Raw genomic sequence first — 18665 nt, 5'->3', positions numbered from 1 at the left:
TAAATTAATATAAACAGTATCAATTATTCATCCTCAGTAGAATAATCGTCAAATAAATTCATTGTCTCAGAATTAAATGGTTGGCCACTCTCAATAATAATAGAAGAAACAGTATTACTATAATTAATCCAGGAATGAGATGAACTTCTTTTTCTTTCAATTTCTATCGCATTTGAAATTGCTTGGAGTTGATTAATAAAAGCTTTTGGTGAAAGTCCTGAAGAACATCTAATAATTTTCGAGTACCTAACAGCTTTATCAACTACAGCTAAATGAACTGCAGCGCATTCTTCAAAGTCATTATCGCCAATACTAATCAAATCTAATTTACCATTATCTATATTTGAGCTCCATCTAACCACAATCTTTTCAAATTCAAATTTTTTGGCCAACATCCAATAATTAAAGTATTTTTCTCCATCTTCTATATCTGGTTCTTTACCAACAGGATTTGTTCTAATGATTGGAATTCCTAACTCATATAGAGCATTGCTTAGCTCTGGAAACATAGTATCAATCACTTTAAGCCATCCAGTAGATCTTGCATTTGTAACTATTGCAACATCTAGAAAAATATTCTTTGCATGGCTTAAAATTCTAATAATAATTGGTATTAGTTGGTAATTGACTTGTTGATCAATCTGCATCCTTATATATTGGTAGACATTATTTGAAGAATTTGAGAATAAATAACTCAATGCAGGATTTTGTCTAATCTTTGTATAAGTATCTCTAATCCAATCTGTTGGAATTAATGTATCATCTAAGTCAAATATTGCAATTGTATTCTTTTGGTAGCTATTTAAACTCAAATTATTATGATTAGTAAACATATTTGGATTATCATAAGTATATCTATATCCATAATTTTGAATATTCTGAGTTATTTTCATTAGATTGAAGCTTCCTCCTTGAGTCTGGTTACTTGGTACTTGTTTAACTAAAACTGCAGTTTCTTGAGAACTTTTTAAATGGCATCCTATTTTCGTTTCTGTCTTTTTTGGTTCATGATTTGAAGAAGATTCAGATTTTTGTCCTAGTCCAGATACTAAACCTAAGCTTGTACTTGTACCTAAAACTTTTCCTACTCCTAACTCAGATCCTGTAACCTCTATTGATCCAGAATTTGACTTTAAATTAGACTCAATACCCTTTCCTAGAATTGAATAATCTTTTTTGCTTTTTAAACTGGTAACACTAATTGCTCCATAATTTGTAATTTCACTTTCGAATTCAGATGATGAATTACTATTTGAGTGAACTCTGTTTTGAGAAGGATTTACTGCTTCAAATCCCTGATCTTTGGTCGATAAATTCTGATTTTGTCCAAATATTAGGCCACGTTTGAACGTATGTATTGGAGAACATAGGCTAGCTAGGTCTATAATAGCCATTTTATTTTTAAATTGTTTCTATTCTTCAAAAATTATTATTATTTTACTCTCTGGAAATAGAATAGCAATTTATACTATACTTATTGTAGGAAAGTTATTTTAAACAATGACTTTTTAATTAATAGTGAAATACTATTAATTTGTAGAAATTATTCATTACTTATTTAGACCAAGAAATAAATCTTTAGTTGACTCACTTCCAAAAAAAAATATCTAAGCTCAACAATTTATAGTTTTAAACTTGCAAATAAATGAATGAAATTTATCTAATTATACAATATATTAAGATTTGTTTTATTTTGATGTATATCTTAATATAAATTCTAAATTATACCCTTTATTATTCTCTATTCTCTTACAAACCTTTATTTATTTGAAATTTTCATTATATTACTATTATTGGTATTTTACTTTTACCTAAATTATCGTCTAATCTTTTTGACATGTTACCACCTGGGTGCACATTTTCAGCGCCAAAATAATTCTCGGAAAGCACTGTGAGTATTTTGCATATTACACCCTTAAAATAAAAATTTTTTAAAAATATATAAACTATATTATATTGATATTAAAACCGCTTCTAACTTTGTTATTAATTCTTTAAAATGGTCAATCGGGAATATTAGCTTTTTGAACATATGATATTTAGGGAAGAAAAGGTTGAAGGTTGTGTTAGCCGGGGGAGAAATTGGAATAAAAAGAAATTAAATTCTTCTTTACGTTTTTTTAAATAGTTAAAAGACTAATTATCATAATAACTACTGCAATTCCTATTATTATTATTGCTAGTTAGAAATTTACCTTCTTAATTATTTAGAAAATATTTTTTCTCCAATCAAATCGTTAATTTTTCTTATAGGACTTAATATATATTGCATGCATTTACATGCAACAAAAGCAAAACACGTAATACATGCAAAATTTTTTGTTGTTATTATTTTCCACAATGAATTAAAAAAAATTTAGGGAAAAGAGGATCAAATCATTTTTTTTTTTTTTTTTTTCTAATAAAGTGGTTAAAAATTCGACAAATAATTGATTTATAACATTTTTTTATTATAATAAAAATAAACAATGATCCTAACGGTAATACCATTGAACAAACGAGCAAGAAATTTAGAGTTGAATAAACTGAAATTTCAAGTACTCCACATATTTATTTGATTGATACAATATTACTACTTAAGTTCAACATTAATTACACCATCAGCAAATTCAACTGGTCTATTGAAATTATTATTATTAATATTACTGGCATTTGATTGACCAATCTTTTTGTTAAAGGAGAAATCATGGCTCTTAGTCGGGAAAAATTGAATTTTTGGTGGAACACAGCCGTGAACAATAAAAGTACTTGCGAGAAATGCCATAATATGCCATATTGAATGGAAAAACCAATAAGTATCAACAGTTTCAAGAAACCAAGTAATACATCCAATGGTACCCATAATAAATCCAATTAAAATATGCCTAGGGGAGTAATACTCACGGTCAAAAATGAAAATAAGCCTTTTATAAGCGTTAATAATAGAATATTGTAAGCGAATAATAAAATTATTTGCATTACGAACTGTAGAATTAAGATTCTGAATGGGATTTGAGTTCTGAGTAATATTATGAAGTGAAATAATATCATTAACTTTTGAAACTCCAAATTGAGAAACAGAAGAATTGTTTTGACCATTTTTACAATTATCAATACAATTTGAAGAATTTGATGGAGATGCTCTTAATTCTCCGCCATTATTTGAATTATTTTTGTCTTTTGAAATTAAATGAGTTGGAGTATTTAAAGTATTGGTAAGCTCAATAGGAATTGTACATGAAATTTCAAGATTTGGAGGTGACATTTCAGATGGGATCTTTTCACTATATAATTTCGTGGTATTATACCAATAAATTATTCTTGAAAATAATATTGTAAAACAAATCATTAATGGAATTACTGTTGTTACAAGTCTTGAAGTTAATAACGTGAGAATAATTAAAATAGCTATCTGGGAAAACAATAATGAAATCTCAACCTTATAATTTAATCTGCAAAGCAATATAAATACAAAAGAAATAATAAGTTGCGCTGAAATTAAATCACCTTTTAAAAGTATATCCTCATGATCAACAAGCAAACCAACTTCTGCAGCATGAAATATTGATGATATTAATCCTGCAATAAAAGCTAGAAAACCAACGAGCCATTTCTTCTTAACTATGCATACAAGAATTGTTGGAATAGCAACAAAATTTGTTCCTACTAATGTTATTGGATAAGCTAGTATTGATTGGCTCGATAAATAAGGATATGAACAATAAAATCCGCCCCATCCAGGATAACAGGAACAATAAATATTAATATTATTCGAGTATTCAATTAAGGAGCAATCACCATGTCCTGAGCATGTTGTTTCTTTGCACATTGTTGGTATCATTTGATGCTTTATTCTAATATTTATTGATTTTATTGGGATATTCTCCGCTGATTTAATATCAGTTTTAATATTCATCTTAAAAGTAAATGGAAGATTATTATTTATTGTTAATAATGGTATTGAAATATTTGCTATTTGTATTAAAGAATTATCAATTATTTTTTGTTCTGAAGCTATATTAAAAATTTTAGTCTCTTTCAATTCATAATCTTTTATTAAATTATAATTATTCTCGTTATATACGGGAAATCTTCCAAGTAATCCAACATAATCAATTATAAGTGAGCAACTATATCTATCAAATAAATACAATAACTCATTACTTATATACAAAAATAAATTATTACTTTCAAAAGAAAGAATATTTGTTTTTGTTTTTGGTATTACAATATAAAATGACTCATTCAATTTAACATTCATATCCAAATTTTCGCTTTCAATCATTTTTGGCATATTTTCCAATCTATAATCTGGATCCACTTTTGTTGGTAACCATTTTACTATGAATGGATCTCCTGTTAATTGTGTATAATTCAAATCATAAAAGAATTTCATATTAAAACTGCTTATATTACTATTCTCGGATATTCCCATATCTATATTTGATCTTGTATTGTATTTGAAAAGAAATGGATATATGAAATATTTGGATGGTTTAATATTATTTAAAATAAAATTGGCCTTGATCATCTTTGGATCATTATTACTATTATTATTATCTTCACCATCATTTTTTACTAGTTTTATTGTTATTGAGTCAATATTACTTCTAAGCTGTGGAGGAAGATTCTCATTCTTAATTAAACTATCTGATAATTCATTCTTTAAATCAACACATATATTTGGTGAAAATGATGAAGTTAAATGATTATTTATTACTGGTATTGATGCTAATGAACCTTTGCTATTGGAATTAAAATTATTTTCTTTTCTATCCAATAAATTTCTCTCATATGCTAATTGACTATTTTTTTTATTGTTTATTGCATCCAATAATTCATCATTCCAATAATATGGTGATAAATAAATACAGAAATTATGTGAAATATTGCTAATTAACTCATTCTTCTTATCTTTTATATCAGTATTTATTTCACCAATCTGAATTGAAAATTGTAAAACTGCATTACATATTGTAACAAAGTCATTCTCTAATACACAAACTGGAGTCGAAAATATCTTCAAGTTGTTTAATGGTAAATTATCGCTATTAATAATACTTTTACTTGATTCTTCTTTATTCTCTTCTTTGTTATTAATTGGCCCAGTTAAGCTATATTCTGAAGAAGGAGAAAGAGTCATAATTTCATTATTATTGTATTCTACCAAGCACCCAATACTTAAAATTACATATTGTGAAGAACAAGGACAATAATGTCTTCTGGTAAATTCTATATCAACATCACCAATATAAATATCAATATTATAAGCATTATTATCTAAAAGTGGAAAATTGCATAAAGGTAGTTTTCTACCCAATATAGTACCTTTGTTAATTCCACTTGGGATATCAATCCTAGTATCATAATTATAAGGTGTTGCCAAATTTCCACATCTTAAAAAGATTGTAAAGCCTTGGGTTAATGTGCTCTCGATTATTTTTATCTCCAGTTTTGGGTATATAAATGAATTTGGAGTTGTTACTGAAAAATGGTAATCATCACACAAATATAACTTTTTTGTAGGCATCCATGTAATTTTTGGCCCAATCACATTATTATTCTTGAGATTATTATTATTGTCACTAATATCATTTCCATCGTTATTCTTCACTAATTCATTATAATCTGTTATTGAAATAAAGTTCTCACATGAAATCTGGTCAGATATTAATAATATTATTAATAATAGAAATTCAAGCGTTAATAATTTTCTGTCCAATATAACTTTATTCATTATTTATTAGGGCTTACTTTCACAAACTAATTTAAAAATATATTATTTTAAACATACAAGCATATTTAAATTGAGTATTTATCAGCATATCACATATATGAATATTTATAAATGTAAAATTAGTCGACCACACACACTCAATTTCTGTATTAGAATATAAAAGTCATTTAATTTTTTTTTTAAAAATATGCCTGGTCTGAAAATATTTAGGTTTTTGACTATTTGAGATTGCACTTCAAAATATGGAGTAAATTTCTAATCCATAAAAATTATTAATAATTGTAATATTTTTTTTTTTATTAAAATTTCAAAAAAAAATGCATTTAATTTAACTTGACAGTTTTTTTAAATGTTATAACAATTTAATATTTGTTAATTTATAGTTCCCGCCCTTTGTTTGATTGCTTCTTTAAAAAAAACAGACTAAATTATAATTAATATGGATAATAGTTAAAAAAAAAAAATAATAGTAATTCCCCACAACTCCTTAATTTCTCTAGTTTTATTAATTTTGAGTTAGTGATTATTTCTGTTAAAATTATAATTCTTTCACACATTTTTAGATCTAGGTCGTTTCTCTTCACACAAATTTTTATTACTTGCCACTATAAACTTACTCCTTGATGGAAATTTACTTCCAAATGGTTTGCTGAATAATTGAAAATATTTTACCGTAATAGAATTTTAAGATTCTTATGAGTCTATATTTATACTATTTAAATTATTACTAATAACTACTTTTATTTAGTTAAGATTATATATATGTAGCTTTATTCATTCTTTGCCATTAATTTTGAATTCGAACTCTAAATTAAGCCTGGAACTATAATAGAGGGGAGAAGAAGAGTACTATTTTTAATAAATGTATTTCTCCTAGATCTTCTTTGTAGCTCTCTCAACCTCCATCTGAACAAGATCACTGAAGCTAACTTTATTTGCTTTTTTCTTCCTAGAGACTTTTTGTACTGTTACATTATTCAAATTTTCTGAATTAGATAAAGGCTTTTTAGGAGTGTCAAGGTTTTTTACTTTAATTTCACTATTCAATTCAATATTTGCTGGTTTATTATTTTCTTTTGATTCTATTGGATTAAAAACCATTTCCCTAGTATTTTTGTCGGTAGATACAAATCCATTATTCTCACCACTTTCTTTTAATAAATTTGACTTAATTTCACTTTGAGAGTTATTATTTTGCACATTCATACTCATTTTTAATTTCTCTAATAATTTGTTGTTTTCACTTATTGCTGTTGAAATTTTTTCAATTACTCCATCACTTTGTTTTCTCGTAATATCAAATACTTTAGAAGCATAATCATTGTCATCGCTTGCCATTCCAAGGATTTTCTTCTGTTGCTCCTCTAACGCTGTTCTTGATATTAAAGGCTTAACCTTATTCTGATGCTTATTTTCCTCCTTATTCAATATATGTGAGAACTTTTCTTTAAATTCTCTGGTATTACTTGCCATTTTCTCTTGAAAAATTTGTGTAATATTTTTGGTGTTATTAATTTCATTTTGATTTTTCTGGTTATTTTTGTTTGATAATTTTTCGTTATAATTATTCTCATCATAAATTTTCAGAATCTCAAGTTCCTTCTCGAGTCCAGTAAACATTTCATCCATATCACCACCTTCCACAGCTTGGTCAACTTTTTCATTGAGATGATGATGATAACGATTTTTGTTATAATTTTTTTGATCGTCAAGACTATTATTACTTTTTTTACTTTTCATATTCTTTTCAGTTTGATTGTTACTAATATTATCATTGTAATTATATCCTATATCATATTCCGGCTCTTCTTCAATATCATTGCCATATAAATTATTTACAACATTTTCAGTTTCAATTTCTTTTTCTTTATCTTGCAAATATTCATACATTGAACCAACAACATAATCATCATCATGCTCATTGTCAAAATTATCTTGAGCATGAGTACTATTATTTTCCTCTGACTCTTTTATACTATTAGCATTGATCATATTTGACTGGCTGAGTAATGCCTCCAATCTTGCTAAATTATGATCACTAATTCTTGAAGTATTTTTTTTATTGCAGCTCTTAGTTTTTACCATATTTAAATGTAATGATACTTCACTCTGCTTAGCATTTTTCAATAATACAGGATCATCTTTGCCATGTTCATAGTCATAATGATCTATTTGCTCTATTTCACATTCTTCTTCTTTAACTTCCTCAAGTAAATCTTTGGGACTAGTTTCGCAATTACTCATTGTCCAATTTAGTGGATAATCATCTTTATATGTTAATTCATCCAATAATTCGAGATTTATTGGTTGGTATGGACCATAAACTGCCAATCTATTTGAACTGTACGATGTAACATCATAATTACTATCAATCTGTTGTGTTAACAAATTATGTAATATATCAATTTGTAGTAATAATACATATGGCGAAAAATTCTCCATATATAAACTCGAGAGTGGTACAAGTATAAATGGTATTTCACAATTTGTAATATTAGTCACAGTTTCATCATCACTTTCATTTTCTTTATTTAAAAAATTACTTTCAAATTTTGTATTTGAAGAATGATGATTAACTATTGATAATTCTTTCTGTATGCTCAAATATTGATTAATAGTTTGAAAAGAATAGTAAACAATTTCATGATTCCATTTAAATTCTTCCAATGTTTTTGGAACATAATACATTTGACATAATATTGCTGTATCTATCCATCCCATTTGATATAATAGTACCATAATTAACATAAATCCGTTTGAAGTAATATCACATTGTAATGGATTAATATACTTTGGTTCAAAATTTCTAACTTCATCACTTTTCATATTATTTTTTTCCCCCATTTTAACGTATTTATAAGTATTTAAATCAATATATCTTTTTTCTTGTTCTTCTTCCTCTTCATTAAGGTTAATTAAATTAGTTTTTAATTGATTTTGATCATCCATTACTTTTATATTTAAATTCAAATATCGCTCCCAACTTTCTGCTCTTTCCAATAAGTCTTCGTCCTCTACCTGATTAATATTCCCCTTGATAATCATTTTATAAAAATTTTCCTTTGTTTCATCAGAGAATGATAAACCATGTAGCATCAAATATTTGTTAATATTTTCTATAATCATTTTTGAATTTAATCGTAAATATGGAATTAAATAATGATGAAATACTGTACTAATAAATCTAATTACATTCTTCTCATTCATATCATATATTTCTTCAGCTGCTATTAATTCATTATTTAAATTTAAATATTCGGGTAATTTACTCTTTTCTGGAGGATTTAATATAAAATTTAGACATAAATTAATGTTATTAAGTGCTTGAGATCTGTTTAATGGTCTTTTATATATCACTAAATCACCTTCAGTACTATTATACCCATATAAGCCTGACCACTGTTTTAACAAATTTACTAGCAAAATTCCATCTCTGAACTCCTCGTAAAAATTTTCACTTGTTAATTCTATTGACCAGATATTAATATAGTTGATATATCTAATAATAAATATCTCAAATACCTCCATGCTTCAATATACATGCATTTATATATTTTCTTCTGTCTATTTAACTCAATCTTAAATAAATAACTTGTATTTCTAACCAGATTCAATTCATACAAAAAATAATAATAATAATTCTTTAATGTATTATATATTTCAATTATTTTTACTTTCCTCCTTAAATCTTAATACTTGATTTTTACTTTAACATAACGACTTCTTAAAGTTCATTAATTTTTGAAATTTTATTATCAATCTAGTTTTACAATTATTAAATTTTTGTATTTCTATTTTGTTTATTTATTGTCAGTCATGGATCTATTTTATATTCACTTGCATTTTTTGCAACTCCGCATGCAGCTTGCATGTATGGTGACGTGTCAAACTATAGTTAATGTGGACAAAAATATACATATCATTTATGATATTAATCAGTTCAAAAAGAAAACAAGTAAATAATCCTACATTGATTTAAAATGGACAATAAGTAAGTTTTGACAAAACATTTTCAAAGAAAAATTAATTAAAGAAAAAAAAAATTAATAATAATAAACACTTTAAATTATTCTTATTTAAAAAATTTTTTTCAAAAGCTTTCTTCTTCCTCCCGCTTCATTAAAAATTCCGACAATACCACTGAAAAGGTAAGACATGTGACTGACCCGCCTTAAAATCCCCACATTTTAAATAAATATAATATGGAGCGAACTAATGAAGATAAACATTTTATAATTGTTTTATTACAGTAACCTTTAAATATACTTGAAAATTTACTTAATTGTATCATGAATGAGGGGCAATATCCCCCTACATTCCGTGGAATTTACGTACTTTGATGTCTATATCGTTTTGTAGACGTCTACAAATTAGAATAAAGGATAAAATAAATAGAAAAATAAATAGAAATTAATTGCACCTGCTCCACTAGTATTGCAATCTGCATGTGCACTAGATGAATAATGGGTAACTTGGTGGATATATTAAATTTGCTGCTATTTAATAAATAGGGGGAGTATAATTAATATTAATGAAATTTTTTAATTTATTTTGCAATAATATATAGTTTGAAAAAATATTTATATTAAGGCTAATTTCACTAGAAAAACTGCAAAAAAAAAAAAAAGGTTTTCTTTTCTTCCTTATAAATTAGGAATATAAACGAATTAATATACATTGGGAAGTTTGATAACTAACAATTTTGAGTGGTTTTTGTAATATCTCTTTGGCTTTAATTACATTGTTGTGTTGACGACATTAGCCAAAATAAAAAAGAATAATAATTATATTAGATATTAATATAGTAAAGCTGATTTATATTACTATATTATTTCAAAGTAAGGCTAATTTCTAAAGATTAAAACAATTATTTACACAGAATTTATAACATATATATAATATATACATGTTATACTAAGAATAACTTTAAGATTATATAAAACCAAGCTAACTTATAATTCATCTTATTTTTAATTAATGTACAACCAACAAAAAATATTAATTTCTCACCCAAATTCTCTTAATGAAGGGAATCAATCATTTTCTCCCCCATCAACAACTTTAACTCCTTCATCCACACCTTCTAACACTCCCACGCCATCATCAATCAAAACTCCAAATATTGCACAGATTGCATCTCTAGCCACATCCCATATCGCAAACCAACAAATGGTATCTCCTTTTATGTTCCAACAGGGAATAAATCAATCATTCAACAACGGAATGATGAATACTGCTTTATATAATGACCCAGCATTATTACAGCTTTACTTTGCAAACTTGTTCCAGGGAAGCCAAGGATTTGTACCATCAATGTATCCATATGGTTGTGGTTATACTCCTTATATTTCAGGGGCTAAGAATGGAATCCCAGCAACAGAAAACACTTCAGTTTCACAAATAGTATTCAAAGAAAATTTGGAAGCCATCAAGAATTTAGCAACAAACTCGATCATTTCTCCAAAATCAAACGATTCAACAAAGACAGTTAAAACTAATGCTTGTGATAACTTGGTACAAGTAATTTTGTCAACCCCAGAAAGAACTAAACAGGAGAATACCGTTTCAACGGACAAAATAGAAATCGTGGGATGCGTTGAAAATGGGATTGCTGATGATGCATCGATAAAGAAGAGACGAAAAGAATGCTCAATAGACTCAGTAAACAGTGTTGTTGAGACAGTAGCGACAGAAACTAACTCGAATATGGATGAATGCAGTGCAAAAAAGAAGTCTATAAGTGAAGTAGTAGAAACCAGATCGTTTGAAATTACACAAGAGGATGAGACGGATAATACAGGAGAAGAAGAGGAAAGTTCAGAAAACATAGAGGCTTTAGGAGAAAATCACATTGAGAGCTTGCAGAGCTCCCCACAATACTTACACCTGAAGTCTGAAGAAAGCAAACCAAGCTCAAATACCTTTAATTCTACTATCGGAGGAAACATCATTTCGACAAATTCACATGAAGATGAGCTTTTTCTCTCTAATGACAGAAAAACCTCTTTTGATAAGATTATGAGGATTCACTCCAGCTTAATTGGCTCCCTTTCTTGGACGGTCCCAACAGAAAAAGATGATACCATTTTAAAATCTACCAAAGGAAACGGTGAAAATTGTAATAACGAAATATCCAACAATAGTAATGTAACAGGTATCAGTAATAACTCATCCTCAACCAATAAAAATGACGAATCCAATAAGTCCCTCAACCAAAATGGCCAAGATGAGTATAATCCATTTTTGCAGAGGGACTATAACTCAGCAAATGTCACATGCTTCTCACCCAGAATGCTTCCAGATTGGCAGCTAAACTGGCTCAGAGATGTCACCAGATCCCTCTCCAGCGTACCCAAAAGCCCAATGACAGGAATCCACTTTGATAGAACGAAACCCGCATGGGCAGTCTCTTATTATGAGTGTGAAACTAGAAAATACTACTTCTTCTTTATCCCTGATCTCTCAGAATACACCATTGAAATAACTCTAGCAGCTGCTATTGGCTGCAGACAAAATGTTGTCGCAAGAGGCGCGCACAAAAGAAAAAAGCCTGGAGTACTTACATTCAACCTCTACAGCGGACAGTTTGAAAAATCTACCCCAGAGACCCCCACTGCAATCGAGGGTGGCCCAGAACACGCAGGAATTTGTAATCAAAGATTCAGAAAATCTGCAGCACTCGGAGCCAGCAACGGATGTAACAACTTGAAGAACCAATGTGGCAATATCACCGTCCCCCACGCAAACCCGGGAACTGTTTCATCTGCTCTAAGCAATCCCATCGCCACCGAATTCTCCAGGAACAACATCCAAACCCACCCTAACAACCACCATTTCCCCAATATATTCGCGCCCAGCAGAAATCATATCAACCTGCTTGATACGTCTACGTCTGCAGTCAGCAACTTTCATGTTACTGGTCAAATGCATGCACATCCACATGCAGGGCCCGCCCAAATATTGTTCCCGCACATTGCAATAGGTGCTCAGCACTCTGCGTACCCGGCTGCAGTCGCTTCTCTAATGCAAGGGACTCCCCACACTATGATGATGGATGCTTTTCAGCAGAATGCATTGAGGAATGCCTCTTTACTTTACGCGGCTGCGTTGTCGTCTTCTGCTGGCTCAATTCACAATCCGGTTTCTTCTGCTACAATTCCTGCAAATGTTAGCTCTGCCATTGGGATAGGTGCACAATTGGCGGGTAGTATTGAAGCAAATGTTACAAGTTGTGGAAACCCAGTAATATTGCCTTCAACATTAACCACAGTGTCTACTGCTCCTACAGCTCCCAACACCCCGACTGCTACGTTCATATCCAATACAACTCACGTGGATACAGTAAACAAACCTTCAGTAATTTCTGTTTGTAGTAATAATAATAATATTTCAAACAAAAATGCTACTAGTACAGAAAATATCGCATGCACAACTAATACAAATTCCACAAGTATTTCAGCAGCTCAAAAAGTGACACAAATTTTATCTTCCACCAGTGAAAATACCGGTAAAAGCAGTATAATGCTAGATACAGTGGCTTTAGATGAATCAACTCAGGGAGAAAAGTGACAGATTTACTTTTAATACTGATAGAATTATTACTTGAATTAATTCAAAATTCAACCAAAAAACAAATAGTAGATTTGATATATTATAATTAAGTTTATTATAAAACTAGTGATTAAAGTATAACTATTTCAAACTTTAAGAATGTGTTTTATATGATTTATTTGATCCAATAATAACAAAATATTAATGAAAATAGTATATTCATTCGTTTTCTCAGAATTTATATATATTCATTAATTCTATATAGTAATACATCACCCTTATCATTACCTGCTGCTAAATACCCTCCATATTCTGAAAAATCCATTGAAGTTACATATTTTAAAGGAGTTCTTGCTGTAGGCCAGTTACTGTACACATGTCCAGTGTGTAAGTTAATCAACTTTAAAGAATCCTTTGTCCACTTTGATGAGATTGCAGCGATTTCATTTCTGGGATGTATTGCCATACTAGTAATGCTAGTACATATGTTATCAACAGTAAACTTTGGACTCTTAAATATAGAATTATTACTTTGATTTTCAGGCTTATCTTGGTTTTTTTGAATACTATCATCTAATGAATAAATGTTAACAAATCCTGTTGTAGAGCCAGTCATGATATAAAAAGAAGAAACAGCTCTTTTTTGAACTTTACTTTTATAAGATGAAACGATGCCAGTTATACATAAAGATCCATAATCTACAATTCTTTCTCTACATCTTCCAGTATTAATATCCCAAACATAAATCTCACCAGTGTTACTGGCTGATATAATTTGGTCATTTTCTATTGGATGAAAAGCTAGGCCAGTAACACTGTCATTCATCTTAAAAGAACGAACAAGTTGTTTGGTTTGTTCATCCAAAACTAAAATTGTGCCATTAGACGTGGATAAGCCTATGTAAGATTTATCAAGTCCTTCATTTTTTTGAATTGTCAGATTCCAATATCTTTTATCTTTCCTTCCTGCTATTCCAGGCAAAAAGTTTATCTTTCCTTCCAATAAGTCAAATACTCCAATTCTTGCACGTGGACCCAAAAACATCATTTCTTCAGTTGAACTTGTGAACCTCGACTCGTATATTGGGAAATTATCAAAAAATAAAGATGATATCAATTTATTCTCAACTCCATCAACACTAAATAACTTAATTTTCTTGTCCCAACCGCTAACTGATAACAATGATACATTATTTCCATTCTCAATATGTTGACCTTTATGGAACTCAAGTGACTTAACAACACAACCACTAGGAGATTGTACATTAGCATTAGTTAATCTTTTAATATCAATCTTTGACTGGCTAATAAGACGCTGGCCACTTCTAATAAATTTACCATTATTACTTGTTTTGTAATTTTGAATATATCTGTAAATTTTACCTGTCTTCACTTGACTAGAAGCTCCAAAGTTGTCCAAAGTGTCAGATCCGACCTTATCTGAAATTCTTTGACTTAAATTGTCAGTTTCAGCAGATTCAAATCTCTCTTTTCTCGCTTTGTAAATCCATTCATTACCTTTTGTTTTAAAAACTCTACTGTGGTGAAATTCTCTCAGTCTTTCTGAATACTCTCTTCCATCTATTGATTTTTCTCCATCTACTTTTCTTAATTTTCTTAATTTTAAATTATCAGAAATATCAATCTCAAGATTTTCGTCATCGGAATCACACCAAACTCTAGAGCTCTTCTGAACCTCCTCCATTTTGAAAAATCGTATTTATTTAACTCTTTTTTCCCTCTCTTTTTCTTTTATATTTTGTACGTAATTCTCAACTCACTCTAACAAAAATCCGAGTAGCTAACCTTCTCAAATCTATTATTTTTTTATTTAAACTTGTATATTTAAAAAAAAAAAGAAAAAAACCAGCTATAGTTTTCCTTTTTCCCTCCAATTTATCAACTAAAAATTCTTTCAAAAAAATCAACTAAATCACTACTGAACTGATTTTTTTATATATTCACTTATTATTAACTTAAGTCTGGTATTACTAGTAATCATTTTCTGACTAATTAAAAATTTCTGGCGGCGCCCATTTGTGGCGCCTGTCTGTATTTAAAATTGACAAAAATGAATGCATGTAGTAAAGTAATATGAATTATTCAAATTTCATTTTTGAATGTTTAATAATTCTAAACATGGATATTATAATTATAAATAAAATAGGAAGAGCCACGGGGGAATAGACTGCCATGATAAGGTCTGAGTTGAAGGTTTTCCTATTATGAAACTCTGGATTAAAAAGTAAATCATTTGAATTTTGTAGAACAGTAGGCAAGTAGTCATGGCTAACCATGTGAATGTTACGAATAATTTTGTTCATATGTTTAATGGCGTATAATATGTGATTTGGGAGTCTGAATTTATTGTAGAGACTTAGAGTCGAGAAAAACCTATCAATATTGAAAATAATATTATTGATTATATAATTGGAATGAATAAGTTGAATGGCTGAGATCTGCCAATCAGAGAGAAGAACATTTTGGTTTTCCCATATAATGTGATTTTTGAAACTCACATTATTAATTCTGCTTTTGAAATTAAGTTTATAGTTCTTAGGAAGGATGAGCAATCTGATTGCACTAATCCAAGCGATAGTCGAGAATAAGAGTGAATTCAAATCATGAGTGACAATGGAGTGGGTGAATAGAAAGTTATTGTTTGTGCTGGTAAAGCTGTAATTATCAGTATCATTCGAGTTTGAAAAGTGATTAAAAATAGGTAATACTAATGTATTTTGGTCAAAATAATTATAATCGTTTTCATTGAGGTTTTGAATTAACCTATTATAGGTTTTTTGATTATCTCGAAAGTCTATACTATCCTTGGTAATATATTTGTTCTGGATTTTAATTTTCATATATAATAGTTGGCTAATTTGTGAAAGAAAATTGTCAAAAATCAAGTATGATTGGCTTCTGTTGAAATCTGGTAAATTGACATAGTTCATTTCCAAGTCAAATAAATTATACATTGAAATTTGAAGAGAAGTATATTTAGTGATTTCAGGCTCATTTTCAGTAAATCTTAAAAACCATATATCAAAAAGATCGTTCAAAATAATAAAAAAATCACTTTTGGTAATCTCATTATTCAAACAAAATAATGAAATTTTACTATTGTACAAATTAATCGTATTTTCAGAGCTGCTTCCACCACAACTTTTGAAAGAAACAAATATTGAGTATGAGTATCGAGAATTTTGCTGCCCTTTAATATTCAGAGATTCTAAGTATGATTCAAAGTGGCTTTCTTTAGGATTTTGAATATGATCTAGATCAATGTTTAAATGCGTATTGCTTAAGGTTGCCTTAAGAAGAATTCGGTTATTTTCACTTTCAAATTTAGGCTTTCGATGAATATATGCTATTTCTCTAGAATAATCGCCACTTTTTGAAAATATACGTTCTTTAAGGATTTCAAGATCATACTGGCTTAAACCTTTAATATCAATGAAAACATTATTTATGCGGCCTTCTTTTTTTAACTTCAAAAAATTTGACTTAAAATTGTAGAACAAGTAGTTAATTTTGATGATTCCAAATACTGAATTTTTAAATATATATAAATAATCTGCTGAAAAGTATATAATGAACACCAAAACAAAATACACTATCCAAAAAAACCATGCTTTAACATTAATTTGAATTAGTAAATTATTAACAAAAGCTTTCTTTTCATTTTCCTCTGTCATTGAGAACAAAAAAAAATTGTTTTTTTTTCTTAATTCATTTTTATATACCGGCACTAAGGTACCGATGCATGGCGCCACACCCCACATTCAAATGCACACGGGGAAAAAATGACAAGAAAAAAAAACTGTCGATAAAATTAATTAATTTAATAATTTTTCTTAATATTGTTAATTTGTTATTATTAAATAAAGGCAGATAACTGAGTAATAATGGACAAATGGATAAGGAATTTCTTGTTTTATTGGTAGTGACCATATTCATGAGTTTGAAAGTAAGTTCTTACAGGTGTGATGATAAAGTTGTGAAAGATGTAAAGCCAATAATAAGTGAGTTATTTGATATGTTACTAGAAAATATTGAAACCAAAAAAAAGAAGGAAAGACATTTGAATGAAATGTTTTTCAATCAAGAAAAAGAATTGAATTACAGTTTGGAAGATAATGAGCCAAAAAAATTGATTGCAAATAGAAAAGCAATCAATGAAGCAACCCAGGACAGAATAGAAATTTTAGATAGAGAAATATCAATTCTGGACGGTCAAATGAACTTGAGACTAGGAATTGTTGTCAGTTTATTCTACGGAAACCATTCAGTTTTGGTATTTAAACAATGGAATGAAAATTACTCCAATATTAGTGAAAATTACGGCTTATTATGTTCTTCATCCAACATAAATAGTAGTTTTATAACAAATCTTTCTAAATTTAAAGAAATTAAAAACATTAATAAGAATTTTTTAGTATTTGAAATGAACCAAGAAATATCCAATCTAAATGAAAAGACGTTTTTAATATGTCTTTCAGATAGTATTACCAGTAACCATTCAATATACATTACAAAACTTTCATTTTCTTCCTATAATGAACCAAAAGGAGCTGACCATCATGAAGAAGAGAATTTGATCCAACATGAGGATTCAAAATCTAAAAGTGAACTAATAGGATACAATGAAATTCTTGAATTAAATCAGCAAGAAAATGAAGATCAGATTCTGGTAAGAACAATAATGCCAAGTGGCCAGAAATGCTCAGATTTCAACCTTATATTACTAAGTAATCACAAAAATCCACTTAAAAATGGCGACTTGCTGTCTGAAACAAAAATATCAAACTCTGAGAGCATTTGCTTTTGGAGATTAAAGCTCGAAAACACACAGTTTGAAAATTCAGATCTACTGGAAGTTGTGCAAAGACACAAAAACAGTGGAGCTACCTTTCCTGTATCCGTAGTAAAGCTATTGCCTTTAAGCCATAGAAATGGTAAGAGACGTAAACTCATGCTCTCCAAGTCATTCTTATTTAAAATACTTCTTGTGATTCTAAACCTGATTCCAATCACACTGCTTACGCTCGGGTTGTATCTAATCCTTGCCGAATTTTGGACAAATATATTGTCAAAAGTCTTAGAAAATAAAAAATACCTTACTAATCCTCTATCCAAATCTAGTAGATATCATCAAAGAGCTAATAATGTTTCAAAAGAAACTATAAGCAATAGAGAAAATGAAAGAAACACAAACTGGATTGACAAAAGAAAAGTAACAAAGCCAGCACAAATCTCCAGCTTTAACATCATTACCAGCCAAAATCTTAATTCCGAAGAATCTGGATTTTCATCGGGGGAAAATGAGCCAGTAGTCAAAGATGACCCTTTTAGATATTTCGACTCTGATTGCTCAATTAGCACTCACACAGGTATTTAA

The 18665-nt window shown here is 28.8% G+C and overlaps 7 protein-coding genes across 7 annotated transcripts; 2 read left to right on the top strand and 5 right to left on the bottom strand.

The window, feature by feature from the left end:
- Positions 1 to 23: 23 nt before the first annotated feature.
- Positions 24 to 1394, bottom strand: ELE39_002319 (membrane associated with a signal peptide; the record flags this gene model as incomplete). Its single annotated transcript, XM_067345169.1, has 1 exon — positions 24 to 1394. The coding sequence occupies one exon, from the start codon at positions 1392 to 1394 to the stop codon at positions 24 to 26; it is 1371 nt and encodes a 456-aa protein (XP_067200705.1).
- A 1178-nt stretch (positions 1395 to 2572) lies between these two features.
- ELE39_002318 (uncharacterized protein) lies at positions 2573 to 5716 on the bottom strand (the record flags this gene model as incomplete). The annotated part of the gene is made up of 1 exon (XM_067345168.1): positions 2573 to 5716. The coding sequence occupies one exon, from the start codon at positions 5714 to 5716 to the stop codon at positions 2573 to 2575; it is 3144 nt and encodes a 1047-aa protein (XP_067200704.1).
- An 873-nt stretch (positions 5717 to 6589) lies between these two features.
- On the bottom strand, positions 6590 to 9244 carry ELE39_002317 (uncharacterized protein; the record flags this gene model as incomplete). The annotated part of the gene is made up of 1 exon (XM_067345167.1): positions 6590 to 9244. One exon carries the CDS (start codon positions 9242 to 9244, stop codon positions 6590 to 6592), a length of 2655 nt encoding a protein of 884 aa, XP_067200703.1.
- A 1449-nt stretch (positions 9245 to 10693) lies between these two features.
- Positions 10694 to 13285, top strand: ELE39_002316 (uncharacterized protein; the record flags this gene model as incomplete). The annotated part of the gene is made up of 1 exon (XM_067345166.1): positions 10694 to 13285. One exon carries the CDS (start codon positions 10694 to 10696, stop codon positions 13283 to 13285), a length of 2592 nt encoding a protein of 863 aa, XP_067200702.1.
- A 220-nt stretch (positions 13286 to 13505) lies between these two features.
- On the bottom strand, positions 13506 to 14972 carry ELE39_002315 (WD40 repeat; the record flags this gene model as incomplete). Its single annotated transcript, XM_067345165.1, has 1 exon — positions 13506 to 14972. The coding sequence occupies one exon, from the start codon at positions 14970 to 14972 to the stop codon at positions 13506 to 13508; it is 1467 nt and encodes a 488-aa protein (XP_067200701.1).
- A 394-nt stretch (positions 14973 to 15366) lies between these two features.
- On the bottom strand, positions 15367 to 16962 carry ELE39_002314 (uncharacterized protein; the record flags this gene model as incomplete). The annotated part of the gene is made up of 1 exon (XM_067345164.1): positions 15367 to 16962. The coding sequence occupies one exon, from the start codon at positions 16960 to 16962 to the stop codon at positions 15367 to 15369; it is 1596 nt and encodes a 531-aa protein (XP_067200700.1).
- Positions 16963 to 17180: 218 nt separating this feature from the next.
- On the top strand, positions 17181 to 18665 carry ELE39_002313 (uncharacterized protein; the record flags this gene model as incomplete). The annotated part of the gene is made up of 1 exon (XM_067345163.1): positions 17181 to 18665. One exon carries the CDS (start codon positions 17181 to 17183, stop codon positions 18663 to 18665), a length of 1485 nt encoding a protein of 494 aa, XP_067200699.1.

This window comes from Cryptosporidium sp. chipmunk genotype I, assembly GCF_004936735.1.
Source record: "Cryptosporidium sp. chipmunk genotype I strain 37763 chromosome Unknown contig_25, whole genome shotgun sequence".
NCBI classification, from domain to species: domain Eukaryota; phylum Apicomplexa; class Conoidasida; order Eucoccidiorida; family Cryptosporidiidae; genus Cryptosporidium; species Cryptosporidium sp. chipmunk genotype I.
The sequence above is the reverse complement of the archived record's forward strand: the minus strand, read 5'-3'. Positions and strand labels throughout refer to the sequence as shown.